At 42.9% G+C, this 17,782-nt stretch overlaps 1 protein-coding gene across 1 annotated transcript in view; it reads right to left on the bottom strand.

Annotated features, from left to right (window-relative positions):
* Positions 1 to 17,782, bottom strand: part of LOC126142539 (ionotropic receptor 75a) — a 179,127-nt gene that overhangs the window by 35,480 nt on the left and 125,865 nt on the right. The window contains exon 6 of the mRNA XM_049915288.1: positions 1,989 to 2,197. Coding sequence (XP_049771245.1) covers positions 1,989 to 2,197 — 209 coding nt within the window. The remainder of the gene's footprint in view (positions 1 to 1,988; positions 2,198 to 17,782) is intronic.

Raw genomic sequence — 17,782 nt, 5'->3', positions numbered from 1 at the left:
CACACCAATATTCAAGAAAGGAAATTGGAGTAACCCACTGAATTACAGAGCCATATGACTGACCTCAATTTGCAGTAGGATTTTGGAGCTTATACTGTACTCGAACATTATGAATCACCTTGAAGAAAATGACTTATTGATAGAAAAATATCGTTCTTGTGCAACACAGCTACCTGTTTATTCCCATGAAGTAATGAGTGCTGTCAACAAAGGATCACAGATCGATTCCATATTCCTAGATTTCCAGAAGTCTTCCCAGAAGGCTTTTGACACCGTTCCTCACAGGCGACTGTTAACCAAATTGCGTGTATATGGAGTATCGTCTCAGCTTTGTGACTGTATTCGTGACCATCCAATAGAACAGAAGTGATATCCGGCGTTCCGCAAGGTAGTGTCATAGGCCCTCTGCTGTTCCTGATTTACATAAATGATCTAGGTGATAATCTGAGCAACCCTCTTAGACTGTTTGCAGATGACGCTGTAATTTGCCGTCTAGTAAAATAATCAGACGATCAATTCCAATTACAAAATGATCTAGAGAGAACGTCTTTAGGGTGCGAAGAGTGGCAAATGGATCTAAACAAAGAAAAGTGCGAGGTCATCCACATGGGTACTAAAAGATGTCCGATAAATTTAGGGTATACGATAAACCGCACAAGTCTAAGGACTGTCAGTTCGACTAAATACCTAGGAATTATAATTACGAGCAACTTAAATTTGAAAGACCACATAGATAATATTGCGGGCAAGGCGAAACAAGCACTGCACTTTGTTGGCAGAACACTTAGAAGAGGCGACCAACCCATTAAAGAGATAGCCTACATTACACTTGTTCGTCCTCTGCTGGAATATTGCTGCACCGTCTGGGATCCTTACCAGGTGCCATCCGGGGTGGCCGAACGGTTCTAGGCGCTACAGTATGGAACCGCGCGACCGCTACGGTCGCAGGTTCGAATCCTGCCACGGGCATCGATGTGTGTGATGTCCTTAGGTTAGTTAGGTTTAGGCAACGGCCTTGCCGCAGTGGATACACCGGTTCCCGTGAGATCACCGAAGTTAAGCGCTGCTGTGACTGGCCGGCACTTGGATGGGTGACCATCCAGCCGCCTTGCGCTGTTGCCATTTTTCGGGGTGCACTCAGCCTCGTGATGCCAATTGAGAAGCTAATCGACCGAATAGTAGCGGCTTCGGTCAAAGAAAACCATCATAACTACCGGGAGAGCGGTGTGCTGACCACACGCCCCTCCTATCCGCATACTCCTCTGAGGATGACACGGCGGTCGTATGGTCCCGATGGGCCACTTGTGGCCTGAAGACGGAGTGCTTTAGTTAGGTTTAAGTAGCTCTACGTTCTAGGGGATTGATGACCTCAGAAGTTTAGTCCCATAGTGCTCAGAGCCATTTGAACCATTTGAATCATACAAGGTAAGGATAGACGGAGGACATCGAAAGAATGCAAAGAAGGGCAGCTCGTTCCACGTTATGTAACTGATATGATACGCTGAAACAAAAGCGGTTTGCTTTGCGGCGAGATCAATTTACGAAATTTCTATCACCAAACTTTCTCTTGCGAATGCGAAAATATTTTCTTGACACCCACCTACGTAGGGAGAAATGGTCATCATAATAAAATAAGAGAAATCGGAGATCGAACGGGAAGGTTTAGGTTTTGCCATTTCCCACGCGCCATTGTAGAGTGGAATGGTAGAGCAGTAGTATGAAAATGGTTCGATGAACCATCTGCCAGGCACTTAAGTGTGAATTGCAGAAAAACCATGTAGATGTAGATGTAGACCCCCTCGTAAGGTGCAGTAGGCATGCAGAGACGAAGAGCCTTGCACAGGATGGACAAGCGTGGAGAAGTGCACCAAAGCAGAGCGAAGACCACAACAACAAGACAGTGCGTGTGTTTGCCACTGATCGTAGAGTGAAGTAACAAGACCGGTGTGTTCAACTGAATTATGTGTGACGAGGTAATCAGAACTCACCCCGAGATACACCTTGTTGTAGGCGATGTCCTGGACGCCCAGCGTCAGCGGACTGGACGCCAAGTCTGAGACGGAGCGGATGGAGTGGCTGGGCGACTGCAGTAGGGCCACGATGTTGGCCGAGTAGGAGGTGAACAGGAAGAGTGAGGTCAGCGCCAGCACGAACACCGTGACGCGACCCGACAGCGACGTGGGCGTCTGGGGCAGACCTACGCACCAGGCGGTCTCTCCTGACACCTTGCAATATCGACTTAACCTTTGCATCATTGAAGCAATGGATCACTCAATTATATCATTATAGCCGAACGTAATTAATGTAATATATATATTCCTTAATGAAACTTGTCATAAAAAATATATCACTTTTTTCAAACCAACAGCTAAGTTCATGGAATCAGTACTAGAAATCACAGTAATCTTCATAACGATTTAAAGTCACTTACTCTTGTACAAAAAGGTGTGCATTACTCAGGAACACACATTTTCAGTAACTTGCCAGCAGCCATAAAAATCTTAACAACCAATGAAATTCAGTTTAAGGGAAGCCTAAAAGATTTATTGGTGGCCAATTCCTTCTACACCATTGATGAATTTCTCAGTAGAACCAACTGATTTGTGTGTAATATATATATATATATATATATATATATATATATATATATATATATATATATATATATATATGCCCATGAACCATGGACCTTGCCGTTGGTGGGGAGGCTTGCGTACCTCAGCGATACAGATAGCCGTACCGGAGGTGCAACCACAACGGAGGGGTATCTGTTGAGAGGCCAGACAAACGTGTGGGTCCTGAAGAGGGGCAGCAGCCTTTTCAGTAGTTGCAGGGGCCACAGTCTGGATGATTGACTGATCTGGCCTTGTAACACTAAACAAAACAGCCTTGCTGGGCTGGTACTGCGAACGGTTGAAAGCAAGGGGAAACTACAGCCGTAATTTTTCCCGAGGGCATGCAGCTTTACTGTATGGTTAATGATGATGGCGTTCTCTTGGGTGAAATATTCCGGAGGTAAAATAGTCCCCCATTCGGATCTCTGGGCGGGGACTACCCAAGAGGGCGTCGTTATCACTAATAAGAGCACTGAAAGACCTGAGTCGGAACAAGGCCCCGGAGTAGACAACATTCCATTAGAACTACTGAAACCCTTGGGAGAGCCAGTCCTGACAAAACTCTACCATCTGGTGAGCAAGATGTATAAGACAGGCGAAATACCCTCAGACTTCAAGAAGAATATAATAATTCCAATCCCAAAGAAAGCAGGTGTCGACAGATGTGAAAATTACCGAACAATCAGTTTAATAAGCCACAGCTGCAAAATACTAACGCGAATTCTTTACAGACGAATGTAAAAGCTAGTAGAAGCCGACCTAGGGGACGATCAGTTTGGATTCCGTAGAAATATTGGAACACGTGAGGCAATACTGACCCTACGACTTACCTCAGAAGCTAGATTCAGGAAAGGCAAACCTACGTTTCTAACATTTGTAGACTTAGAGAAAGCTTTTGACAATGTTGACTGGAATACTCTCTTTCAAATTCTGAAGGTGGCAGGGGTAAAATATACGGAGCGAAAGGCTATTTACAATTTGTACAGAAACCAGATGGCAGTTACAAGAGTCGAGGGACATGAAAGGGAAGCAGTGGTTGGGAAGGGAGTGAGACAGGGTTGTAGCCTCTACCCGATGTAATTCAATCTGTATATAAAGCAAGCAGTGAAGTAAACAAAAGAAAAATTTGGAGTAGGTATTAAAATCCATGAGAAGAAATAAAAACTTTGAGGTTCGCCGATGACATTGTAATTCTGTCAGAGACAGCAAAGGACTTGGAAGAGCAGTTGAACGCAATCTATAGTGTCTTGAAAGGAGGATGTAAGATGAACATCAACAAAAGCAAAACGAGGACAATGGAATGTAGTCGAATTAAGTCGGGTGATGCTGAGGGCAGTAGATTAGGAAATGAGACACTTAAAGTAGTAAGGGAGTTTTGCTATTTGGGGAGAAAAATAACTGATGATGGTCGAGGTAGAGAGCATATAAAATCTAGACTGGCAATGGCAAGGAAATCGTTTCTGAAGAAGAAAAATATGTTAACCTCGAGTGTAGATTTAAATGCCAGGAAGCCGTTTCTGAAAGTATTTGTATGGAGTATAGCCATGTATGGAAGTAAAACGTGGACGACAAATATTTTAGACAAGATGAGAATAGAAGCTTTCGAAATGTGGTGCTACAGAAGAATGCTGAAGATTAGATGGGTAGATCACATAACTAATGAGGAAGTATTGAATAGAATTGGGGAGAAGAGGAGCTTTTGGCACAACTTGACGAGAAGAAGGGATCGGTTGCTAGGACATGTTATGAGACATGGAGGGATCATCAATTTAGTATTGGAGGGCAGCGTGGAGGGTAAAAATCGAAGAGGAGGACCAAGAGACGAATACACTAAGCACATTCAGAAGGATGTAGGCTGCAGTAGGTACAGGGAGATGAAGAAGCTTGCACAGGATAGAGTAGCATGGAGAGCTGCATCAAACCAGTCTCAGGACTGAAGACCACAACAACAACACATTTATTCCTTAATGAAATTTGTCATTAAAAATAGATCACTTTTTCAAACCAACAGCTCACTTCATGGAATCAGTACCAGAAATAAGAATAATCTTCACATGGATTTAAAGTCACTTACTCTTGTACAAAAAGGTGTGCATTATTCAGGACCACAAATTTTCAATAACTTGCCAGCAGCCATAAAAATCTTAACAACCAGTGAAATTCAATTTAAGAGAAGCCTAAAGGATTTATTGGTGGCCAATATATATACAGGGTGAGTCACCTAACATTACCGCTGGATATATTTCGTAAACCACATCAAATACTGACGAATCGATTCCACAGACCGAACGTGCGGAGAGGGGCTAGTGTAATTGGTTAATACATACCATAAAAAAATGCACGGAAGTATGTTTTTTAACACAAACCTACGTTTTTTTAAATGTAACCCCGTTAGTTTTGTTAGCACATCTGAACATATAAACAAATACGTAATCAGTGCCGTTTGTTGCATTGTAAAATGTTAATTACATCCGGAGATATTGTAACCTAAAGTTGACGCTTGAGTACCACTCCTCCGCTGTTCGATCGTGTGTATCGGAGAGAACCGAATTGCGTAGGGATCCAAAGGGAACGGTGATGGACCTTAGGTACAGAAGAGACTGGAACAGCACATTACGTCCACATGCAAACACCTTTCTATTGGTTTTTTCTCTGACGCACATGTACATTACCATGAGGGGTGAGGTACACGCACACACGTGGTTTCCGTTTTCAATTACGGAGTGGAATAGAGTGTGTCCCGACATGTCAGGCCAATAGATGTTCAATGTGGTGGCCATCATTTGCTGCACACAATTGCAATCTCTGGCGTAATGAATGTCGTACACGCCGCAGTACATCTGGTGTAATGTCGCCGCAGGCTGCCACAATACGTTGTTTCATATCCTCTGGGGTTGTAGGCACATCACGGTACACATTCTCCTTTAACGTACCCCACACAGAGAAGTCCAGAGGTGTAAGATCAGGAGAACGTGCTGGCCAATTTATGCGTCCTCCACGTCCTATGAAACGCCCTTCGAACATCCTGTCAACGGTCAGCCTAGTTTAATTGCGATATGTGCAGGTGCACCATCATGCTGATACGACATACGTCGACGCGATTCCAGTGGAAAATTTTCGAGCAACGTTGGCATATCATTCTGTACAAACGCAATGTATGTTGCAGCTGTTTGGGCTCCTGCAATAAAGTGAGGACCAATGAGGTGGTCGCCAATGATTCCGCACCATACATTTACAGTCCACGGTCGCTGTCGATATACCTGTCTGAGCCAGCGAGGATTGTCCACGGACCAGTAATGCATGTTCCGTAGATTCACTGCCCCGTGGTTTGTGAAACCCGCTTCATCGGTAAACGGGTAGAACTGCAACGCATTCTCTGTTAATGCCCATTGACATAATTGCACTCGATGATTAAAGTCATCACCATGTAATTGCTGATGTAGCGACTCATGAAACGGGTGAAAGCGGTGACGATGCAGTATGCGCATGACACTACTTTGACTCAGTCCACCGGCTCTCGCAATGTCCCGTGTACTCACGTGTGGGTTCATAGCAACAGCAGCTAACACACCAACTGCACCCGCTTCTCCTGTGACGGGCCTATTACGGACCCTTTTGCGTGCTACGACCATACCTGTTGCATACAGTTGGCGGTAGATGTTTTGCACTGTGCGGCACGTTGGATGCTCTCTGACCGGGTACAGTTCTGCATACACCCTGCAGGCTTCAGCTGCATTTCTTCGACACTCGCCATAGATGAGTATCATCTCCGCCTTTTCAGAGTTCGAATACACCATGGTCACAGTTCCTACAACAGTACACTATCACAGACGTCTGGTAACACGGTGTACTACAGTTGGTCTGCGTGCGGAGACGAATGCAGGATAACAACAGCAGCAAGCGCTACATGCGGACACTGCGACAGCAAGACCAAACCACAACAGTGCACTACAGCCACACTCGTAAACACGGTCGTCATCGTAAACATGTCCCTGCAGATGTTGCTCGCCGACCGTGGCCCGTGTTTGTTACAACACGCAACTGAACGTCGGAGGTTTCAAGCGTCAACTTTAGGTTACAATATCTCCGGATGTAATTAACATTTTACAATGCAACAAACGGCACTGATTACGTATTTGTTTATATGTTCAGATGTGCTAACAAAACTAACGTGGTTCCATTTTAAAAAAACTTAGGTTTATGTTAAAAAACATACTTCCGTGCATTTTTGTATGGTCTGTATTAAACAATTACACTAGCTCCCCTCCTCACGTCGGGTCTGTGGAATCGGTTCGTCAGTATTTGATGTGGTTTACGAAATATATCCAGCGGTAACGTTAGGTGACTCACCCTGTATATATATATATATATATATATATATATATATATATATATATATATATATATGTAATATGTATATACATATACAGGGTGTTACAAAAAGGTACGGCTAAACTTTCAGGAAACATTCCTCATACACAAAGAAAGAAAATATGTTATGTGGACATGTGTTCGGAAACGCTTACTTTCCATGTTAGAGCTCATTTTATTACTTCTCTTCAAATCACATTAATCATGGAATGGAAACATACAGCAACAGAACGTAGCAGCGTGACTTCAAACACTTTGTTACATGAAATGTTCAAAATGTCTTCCGTTAGTGAGGATACATGCATCCACCCTCCGTCGCATGGAACCCCTGATGCGCTGATGCAGCCCTGGAGAACGGCGTATTGTATTACAGCCGTCCACAATACGAGCACGAAGAGTTTCTACATTTGGTACCGGGGTTGCGTAGACAAGAGATTTCAAATGCCCCCATAAATGAAAGTCAAGAGGGTTGAGGTCAGGAGAGCGTGGAGGCCATGGAATTGGTCCGCCTCTACCAACCCATCGGTCACCGAATCTGTTGTTGAGAAGCATATGAACACTTCGACTGAAATGTGCAGGAGCTCCATCGTGCATGAACCACATGTTGTGTCGTACTTGTAAAGGCACATGTTCTAGCAGCACAGGTAGAGTATCCCGTATGAAATCATGATAACGTGCTCCATTGAGCGTAGGTGGACGAAACTAAAATGAGCTCTAACATGGAAATTAAGCGTTTCCGGACACATATCCACATAACATCTTTTCTTTATTTGTGTGCGAGGAATGTTTCCTGAAAGTTTGGCCGTACCTTATGCACAATTTCAGTGCAGTAATGTGTTCATTGTAAATAAGTAAATAAAAAAAAAACTTAATTTTAAATTGAGTGCATTAGTGTTTGTAAAATGATTCTTCCATATAGTGTTCATTAAAAAAAAGTACTATCATTCCACTTGGGACCTGTGGAATGGTACATTAGCTTGTTTGTTTTACTTGTAAATATTTGTCATGTATTATTGTTTTTGTGACATGTTCTACATCCAGGATGACCTCCTCACTACGGATCAATTGGAATGAAAGTAAATCTAATCTAATCTAATCGAACCACCTGTCATGACACTCTTACATACATTTACACGGCATTGGAAAAAAAATTGAAAATGGAATTCCGCAAGCTGTCACATGGTCGCGAATTGAACAGTGACCCGAATATAGAATAAATTTTCTTTAGTTCACGTCTATAGTCACAAACTTTTATGACATCAGACTACCGCTTTCGGTCTATAATGACCATCTTTAAATCTGATTCATAAAAAGATGTCCTAATACACTGGAGCCATAGTGGCATCGTCAAATGCTAAACATAAAATCAGCGCCAGAACACGTTTTTATAAAACAGATTTGAAGATGGTCGTTATAGACCGAAACCCGTAGTCCGATAACAAAACATTTGGTGTTCATAGTCATGAACCAAAGAAAATTTATATGAAAATGGAATGTTCTCTTCGTTGAACAAGGAACAGCTCAGAAAGTGAGAGAACCAGAAGAACGAAAAGCGAGCGAATGGCTGCTAGGCATAACTTACGGAGAGGATTTATCTTTCGTTCGTAAATTTCAGTGAGGAGGAATATATATATTTGGCACAAATCTCCCAGATATCTGTTTAGGAACGGTAATAATTATTCTCTGTAACTAGTGAATATGTTATATTCATTGATGTAATCACACATTACAATATTACAACTACAAGAAAATTCAATAATGTTGGCTCTTCACACATACATTTCTACTCACGGCTTAAACATATTTCTGTTCACTACTGTTATTATGAATGCCAAAAATTGTATTCAACTGAACCACCACGTAAACCGTCCGTAGTCATACAATTTCCTGAAATTAAAAAGCAGCTAGAAATCAGTTAGCCAGAAAAGCCACGTGAATCTGTTCATGACCTAGGAGGCGTTAAATGAAAGTTTTAACATTCGCAATGACACGACCTAATAGCCAAAAGATTTTATTCAAACCGACGCTGACCGCTGAAGCAGATGAACTTAAACTTTCATTCAGTTCGGATCTCTTGCCCATCTTTATATCAGTAAAGAGGTGTGAACCCACGCTTCACTAATACACTCTTTTTTTCGTTACTGCATGAAATAAAAGTGCCTTCGAATGTTATATTGAGGAATTTATTGCCGTGATTTTGTCGCATATTACGGCAGTTCATCTACAGCGTTGGCTGCAGACTCATGTACAACTACACGTCTCCGCATCACATTCTTTACATATTCTGTTTATGACAAATAAGTATTCCTGATAAGCTAATCAAAGACCCATACGTCCGGAGCTTTGTATTATCCTTAAGGAATATTCCGTTTCGTACGCTCGCCATGATGGCTCAGGCAACAGTATTTACAACAGTATTTACCATTCTTGCTACATCCTGGAAAGCATTCAGCCTCCATCCAGTCAGTGACTATTTTCTAAAATTTTATGTGCCGGAACACACCTGTTCAACCACGGAACCATCCTCCCGCCCCCCCCCCCTCCTCACCCCCTAACTATCACAAGTTCCGGTTATTGAAATCTTGTGGTAAAGGAGTGAGAAATAACTTTCTCCAATTAATGTTCTGAAATTCAGGTTTATAAAACATAATTTCTTATAAACAAAACAATAAAATGATAAGGTTTAATATAAGTGACAGGTGCTACCGTCTATACCCATAACACTGCCACATTTTTCCGTAGCTCTGCTCCATTCATATCGGCTTTTAGCACACACACACACACACACACACACACACACACACACACACCTTGCCCGCATTTCATCAGCAGATGTGGCGAAAATCACGACACGGAAGAAACAATATTTTGTGAAAGCACGTTATGTAGGCGTTCTTGTCCAAACAGTCCTAACGTTAATTTATTTTTTGTTGTGGACTGGCAAGACAGCCAATCCACTAGGAGGAAGCCGAAAGGCACGCGTTTAAGCTTACGCAGGTTGCCGTGAGGTCTGGAACAGGACACGGAATGAGACTAGTAAAACAAAGTACGTAGCTGCTGGAATACTTAACTTTAATCCATAATTGGTGAACATCGCTCTTGACGGTACATGTTTTACAGCATCAATAGTAACTGGTAATGGCGCCTTGCTAGGTCGTAGCAAATGACGTAGCTGAAGGCTATGCTAACTATCGTCTCGGCAAATGAGAGCGTAATTTGTCAGTGAACCATCGCTAGCAAAGTCGGCTTTATAACTGGGGCGAGTGCTAGGAAGACACTCTAGACCTGCCGTGTGGCGGCGCTCGGTCTGCAATCACTGATAGTGGCGACACGCGGGTCCGACGTATACTGACGGACCGCGGCCGAATTAAAGGCTACCACCTAGCAAGTGTGGTGTCTGGCGGTGACACCACATTTTTCATTGACAAACATAACGCCAAAAGTCACCACTACTAGATCACTGAGGTTGCTGGCAAAAGACAGTAAACAAAAGACAGTCGCCACGAAGGTTACCGATATGTACCTATGACAAACTTCGGAACGAAGCTCAACGTATCTTGGGTATACTGTTCACACATATACACACACACAAACACACACACACACACACACACACACACACACACACACAGTACCTCGCCTCACGGCCCTCCCTATCGTATGACAGTGGTCACCCACTGCCTTGTTCACTGGTGCCAAAAAATGGGAAATTATTGTTACGTTGCGATTTAATAAACGTGTACAAAAAAGAAATTCCCTGGGAGGTTCTGGAGTGCCGGTACGGCGTGTTCCGGCTGAAATTAAGCCAAAAATTACTAAATGAGTCTTGTTGTCACATCAATTAACTCCTCACACCATGGCTCTAGGAGTTATATAGGCCTTAAGAATAGCTGGCCTCTGTGACCTTTCATCTGGTTGTCTACGAACACGCTGTTGTCGATCTGACTGCTACAAACAGAATGGTGACTCATGGCTGAACGCCAAAGAACATGACTCAATTCGGCTCTGCACCATGCAAGTCTCTGTTTCTTTGCTCCTTGGAACTCTGCTCCCCGGGCCATTTTGTTTGCCCCACCTGCACATTAGATGCGGCATTTTATTTTTCCGCAACTGTACATTCCACTCACGCGGCTGTGAAAGCTTTTTTATGCCTAGACAGAGTATTGTGGCTACTGGAAAGTTTGGGCCTGAAGAATATGAATCTGATTTTTAATTTGCAGTTATTGAAACGGACATATCGACTACTTGCGTCCCATTGTTAATGTAAAACTCTTGGGCTTTCCGGAGTCCTTCAATATGGTTTTTATATGTCGTTGTTTCCGAGTAGACGCCGCTTGAAGCGCAACTACTTGAACGGACTCATCCACAAAAACAGAGAGTAAATTTAGTTTACTGTAGAGAGTTTTTTGTTATTTTGTACCTTACCTTCACCACTAAGCCACTCTATTTCCAACTTCATCAACCAATGACAAATTTACATTTCCTACGATTATTTACCTTTTTTTATTACACTCAACTACTGTTATGGCAACTGACAGCTAATTAAGTAATGTCCATTGTTTGAGTTGTGCAATTCTCTGAGCTGAAAAAATTCCAATGATACACGAAATTGGTCGTTGGCGTGACAAATAATCTGTATCGTCACCCAGCATACTTTATGATGTGCAAGACTTGTTTCAATGTTCTACAGCTTTATTCACACAGTAGTTTTGCATTGCAGGATGTGCTTATGAGATATTTCATGTATTCTATTATGTTGCTGTTGTACTTACTGTGAGAAATATGCTACCAGGCAGAAGAGCTGTCGCCCAGCCTTCCTCGAACTTACCATGGCGTATTCGCCCTCTATGTGCTACGATAGGAGCATTTTTCATTCTTGTTAGTCAATGGAGCACCATGCATTACAAGTGCTTGTCACTCTTCTTTCAGTGTTTCCGGTTCTTCAAACTGAATGTCTCGTCTTATAATAATCACAATGGTTCCAGAAAGAAAAACTTTCAACATCAAGAAAGAAAGAACAAAAATAGTAACTAAATTAAAAATTAAATTGTAAGTTTCAACATTACTAACACAAGTGAAAGCGCCAAGAGAGACCGAGGAATGTAATAAAATTGTAGCTTCTGCTTCTTGCACATCGCGCTAATCTCTGTGAGGGAACTACTTCAGAGTGTATTAGACGGTTTAATTAGCTGGCTGAGCCTTAATCTCGGCTGCAGCGGCCGTGCGTGCTATCTTAAGACCGTCTGCAGCTGAGGCTGCTGCGAGACACGGCGGTTTGGATTCAACGCGTCCTCAGAATTTAATGCTTGCCTTACGTCATGGTGTATTCCGTAGTCGTTCGTGATTATCTACAGTACTGCACTGTATTACTGAATTCTTCACAAGCTACAGCTTCGACTTACAACGTTAGAGAGAAGGTGCGTGATATCATAGACTAATTTATTGCTGCGTTTACTTAATGTTGCATGCGATGCGTCAGAAATATAAAATTTCATGTTTGCCTGACCATGTAGATGCAATAACAAATCCCATGTGATATTTCCAAGCAGTCTAAATTTATCACTTATTAGCGCTGTCCACTTTGCATTTTACACCGAAGTGCCAAAGAAGCTGGTATAGCCATACGTAATCAAATACGGAGATACGTAAACAGGCAGCATACGGCGCTACGGTCGGCAGCGCCTGTATAAGACAAGTGTCTGTCGCAGTTGTTAAATCGGTTACTGCTGCTACAATGGCAGTTTATCAAGGTTTAAGTGCGTTTGAATGTGGTGCTATAGTCGACGTACGGGCGATGGGACACAGCATCTCTGAGTTAGTGATGACGTAGGGATTTTCCCGTAAGAACATATCACGAGTGTACTGTGAATATAAGGAACCCGGTAAAACATCAAAACTCCGACATCGCTGTGGCTGCAAAAAGATCCTGCAGGAACGGGACCAACGACGACTGAAGAGAATCGTTTAACATGACAGAAGTTCACCCCTTCCGCAACCTCCTGCCAGTTTCAGCGCTGGCCCATCAACAGGAGTCTGCGTGCGAATCATTCAACGGAACATCATCGACATGGCTTTTCGGAGCTGAAGGCCTCCTCGTGTACCCTTGATGACTGCACGAAGCAAAGATTTACGCCTCGCCTGGCCCCTTCTACACCGACATTGGACTGTTGATCACTGGAAACATGTTGTCTGGTTGGTCGAGTTTCGTTTCAAATTGCACCGAGTTAATGGACGTGTACGAGCATAGAGAAAACCTCAGGAATCCATGGGCCTTGCATGTCAGCAGGAGACTGTTCAAGCTGCTGGAGGCTCTGTAATGGTGTGGGGCATGTGCAGTTGGAGTGATACGGGACCCCTGATATGTCTAGATACGACTCTGACCGATAACATGTACATAAGCATCCTGTCTGATCACCTACATCCATTCATATATGGATAAGGTGTATATTTCAGACATGTCCGAAAGAACAGACCACACTGATGACCTGCAGCGGTCTAGAACGAAATTAGAATTATGTATTAATATCTTCAGCTGCTGACGGGCGTTGATATATATCAATGGAGGCAGGTGAAAATGTGTGCCCCAACATTGACAGTGTTGTGGGTTGGCAGGAGAGCCAACACTGTATCATTAGAGGAAGCCGAAAGGCACGCGTTTTAGCTCACGCAGGTTGGCGTGAGGTCTGGAACAGGACAAGGAAAGTAGACTTTAGAAAAACGGACGTAGCTGGTGGAATACTTAACTTTAATCCATTAATGATGAGTGTCGCTCTTGACAATAGTAACTGGTACTGGCGCCTTGCTAGGTCGTAGCAAATGACGTAGCTGAAGGCTATGCAAACTATCGTCTCGGCAATTGAGAGCGTATTTTGTCAGTGAACCATCGCTAGCAAAGTCGGTTGTACAACTGGGGCGAGTGCTAGGAAGTCTCTAGACCTGCCGTGTGGCGGCGCTCGGTCTGCAATCACTGATAGTGGCGACACGCGGGTCCGACGTATACTAACGGACCGCGGCCGATTTAAAGGCTACCACCTAGCAAGTGTGGTGTCTGGCAGTGACACCACAGACAGGATCCCGGGTTATACTGCTTACATGGCAGACGCTCTAGACATCTGAGCCACCGAGGGCACAGAGGATAATGCTCCTGCAGGGACTATCTCGCCCACACCTCCCGCGAGACCCACATTCTCATGTCCACACATTACATTCGTAGTCTTCTTACCCAACACACTCTTTAGTCATGGAAGACATTCTTACCTAATACCGTAAGAGTTCGGGTAGTATGTGTGCATCTGCGCACAAGAAGATGGTCATGGCCGGTATTGCCATATACTTATATGAATATGGTGGCTGTTCTTTCTGACATGTCCCAAAAAACTGACACCATTGATGATCTGCAGCTGTCCATAACGAAATTATAATCATATATGAATACCTTCAGCTGTTGACGGACGTTGATATATATCAACGTGGACAGGTGAAAATGTGTGTCCCGACCGCGACACAAACCCCGGACATCCTGCTTACATGGCAGACACTCTATCCATCTGAGCCACCGAGGGCGACGGTAGGGTTTCTTCCCCTACTAACAGGTTCAGATTCCCCATGTCTAACATATTATCATATCCCTCTAGGTTTAGTTTTACCAGTTCACTGTCTCCAAATATACTTTCCATTTCCCTCCGTTATTTGCTTCTGACGTCCGCATGTATAACAGATGTAATATTGTGGACGAGGTTCGGCTGTCGATTCTGATAATAACACTATACCTGAACTGTTCACTGTATATCAGTTAGACGACGATTTTCAACGGCGAATCTATAAAGTCGCCAGCTCCTCGTTGGCGAGAAATCAGTTGCTCTGTCGCTCTCAGCTCTTTTCGGTTGGTGCCGTCGCTGAAAGTCATGGACCGCCGCTCCAGCATCTGAGACGTATTTGCACATGAGGTTAGTCGGGCTCGTAGGTGTGTTCCTCCTCCACAGCTATATCTATCAAAATATAATGAGCACGATTCTGGCAGGCCAATGTCCCTATTCATCTCGGTACCAAAGGTGTTGATAAACTTTTTTATTTTTATTTTATACGAGACATGTGCGTATAGTAAGAACCTGTCTGGAAACGAAAAATTCATACATACATTTTTTTCAAATCAAAATTTGTTTTTACAAGAAAAAGCATTTATTAAACGATTTTTCTACATAGGAGTCGCCATTGCTCAAACACTCGTCATAGCGGGAAACCAGCTTTTCTACGCCCCCTTCATATACAGATGCGTCCAGTGAAAACAGTCACTGCTGACATACTGCTTTTCCGTCGTTATCGATGTCGAAGAACCCTCCTCCAAAATCACACTTCAAGTTCAAGAACAAGAAGTAATCAGGAAGTGCGAAATCGAGGATGTGCGGCGGATGATCGAACTGTTCCTAACCAAATTGTTGCATAAGGCCTCAAGTGATAAAAGCAGAATGGGGACGTGCGTTGTTATGAAGCAACACATTACCTTGACTGGTCTTTCCACGCCCTTTGCTTTGCATTGCGCGCTTAAGTTTTCTCGGTCTTTCACAATATCGTACCGCAATGGTGGTTTCATCTCTGGGAGGGAGTTCTCTGTCTGTTCAGAAAACACAGTATCCGTTTTTTTTGTGCTGACACCGTTGATTTGAATTTTGTGTGTGTGTGTGTGTGTGTGTAAGGGAGGGGGGTGGGTGGAGAATCGTGAGTGCCTCCACTTCATCGACTGCTGTTTCGAGTGTGAAGTGACAGTTTCATAATTTTATTTCAGAATTCGAACCAATGGCAAGTCTCTTTATTTTGTAGAGATCTATAAGCATTTTCGGAACCAAACTGGACTAGAATTTGCTAACGGTTAAGCGATTTGTGATAACCTCATGCAAAATAATTTTTGAAATTTGTGGAATCATCACAAAGTATTCTTATTGTGAACGGTCTGTTTTGACGAATTTCCTCATTCAATTTCTCAAACAAATCATCAATCACAACAGAAGGCTTCCCACTCAGAGCTTCGTCAAGGAACACTGGTTCGTCTGTAATTTAATTGTGTCACCCACTTTCTAATCATTCCGTTAGTCCTTACAGTTTCACCATAACTTTCTACAAGTTGACGATAAGAACGCATTTCACAGTACACGGGCTCAGAGATTGTCTTAAACATTTTGAACGACCTCTAACATATGTAAACACAACGCAACCCGACTGTGATAGCGACAGTAGAAAGACAATGAATCAGAGAGATAATTGCAAATGTGCGGAACTGAGACACTAGTACTGCCGCGGTCGTAGAGCGAAACGGTACTTACTTTTCGGACACGCCTCTTAGATGCTTTTATTCTGTTGAGTAACAGCCGAAGAAAAAATTACCGTATCTCTTGCACGGCACGATAAATAGGGAAGCCGTTCTAACAAGTACAGAAGGCAAACCACTCATGTAAGTAGGTAAAGACGGAACCATTATATTCATTCTCCTTACTTATGGATTAAATACTCTTTCCTGAAGCCCATTTCTTGCTCATCTTCCTCCACCCTCTTTCCTATCACTATCATATTCTACTTATTTGTACACATTATTTACTTTTTTCGGCATAGTCCTAGTGTGAAGAAAAGAGCTAAAATTTCTAATTGTAAGTGAAGTTATTTCTGCACCATCTTGCACACTACCGCTTAGAGCAGGCATTTTGTCGACATACGGCAAGCGTCTTTCGAGAATTTCAATGCAATGTCCAACTACTGTTGAATCAAGTATGCATAGTATAACTATTAGCGATACTCGACACTAAACAGAAATCTATATATTTCTTTGTTAACCTTTTTGATAAGCGCATCTGCCTGAACGTCCTGCGAACTCATATTGACGTGATTTTCACACTTCTGTTTTCTTCAGCTATTGAACAAAATTCACGCTACCTGTTCTTGCACTTCAGATACTATCAGCACGCCAGAACAGCAATACAACATCTGATATGTACAGCATCTTGGTTGAACCTATGCATAACACTTTCTCCTATAAGCTCATAATGTTAAATCGGAAATAGCGATCAAAGAGGCATGTCTCCGACGTGCAGAAACACGTAACACCAATATCTAGTGGAGGTGAATGTTATGCCTCCGGCAATTCAGGACAACCATTTGGACAAAGCTCGCTACGTCGCCTGTAAACTGCCAGGGTATTGAGTTAACATACACCCCAACAACACAGCGATACTTCGAGTATTGTAGCAGGAGATATTGGAAGCACTGAAGTGTGGAGCTATAGGATATGTCACATTTAAGTGAATAATTGTTGCTTGAACTCAACAGCTACTTAATACATCAGGAAAATAAATATTTTCCGGAACATCCGTCCGGTAAGCGGTACATACGTGTACAACGATCTCCAGGTATCGTCAACCTTGCTCTGGAAAGAGAAGTAGAGTGAAACCATTGAAGATTAGAATATGAAACATGCTGCATAGAAAATACTGCGTTTATTACATTTGTCCGGACGAGAATAGTGAGTCTACATTAGAAAAGCTGGAGGATGACGTAAAACCAGTGGAAAGGACAAAGACTAAAAAACTGTTGTCAGTTTCATGACGCACAAAAATCTGTCCCTCAAGCTACAAGATAAAAATTATTTGTTGACTCATATTAAACAGGAAGATTAGCAATGACCATGTCGAGAAACACTTGTTTCATACTTCTTGGGTGTATCTAGTTACTTAAACAGTCTCGACATATTCTAAGATAAACTGTCGAAGAGGACAGGAAATCGCTCTCTTGTCTGTATTCATTTCGAATAT

The sequence above is a fragment of the Schistocerca cancellata genome, chromosome 1 (genome assembly GCF_023864275.1).
Source record: "Schistocerca cancellata isolate TAMUIC-IGC-003103 chromosome 1, iqSchCanc2.1, whole genome shotgun sequence".
NCBI classification, from domain to species: domain Eukaryota; kingdom Metazoa; phylum Arthropoda; class Insecta; order Orthoptera; family Acrididae; genus Schistocerca; species Schistocerca cancellata.
Note: the sequence above shows the minus strand (reverse complement) of the source record. Positions and strands in the feature narration are given on the sequence as shown.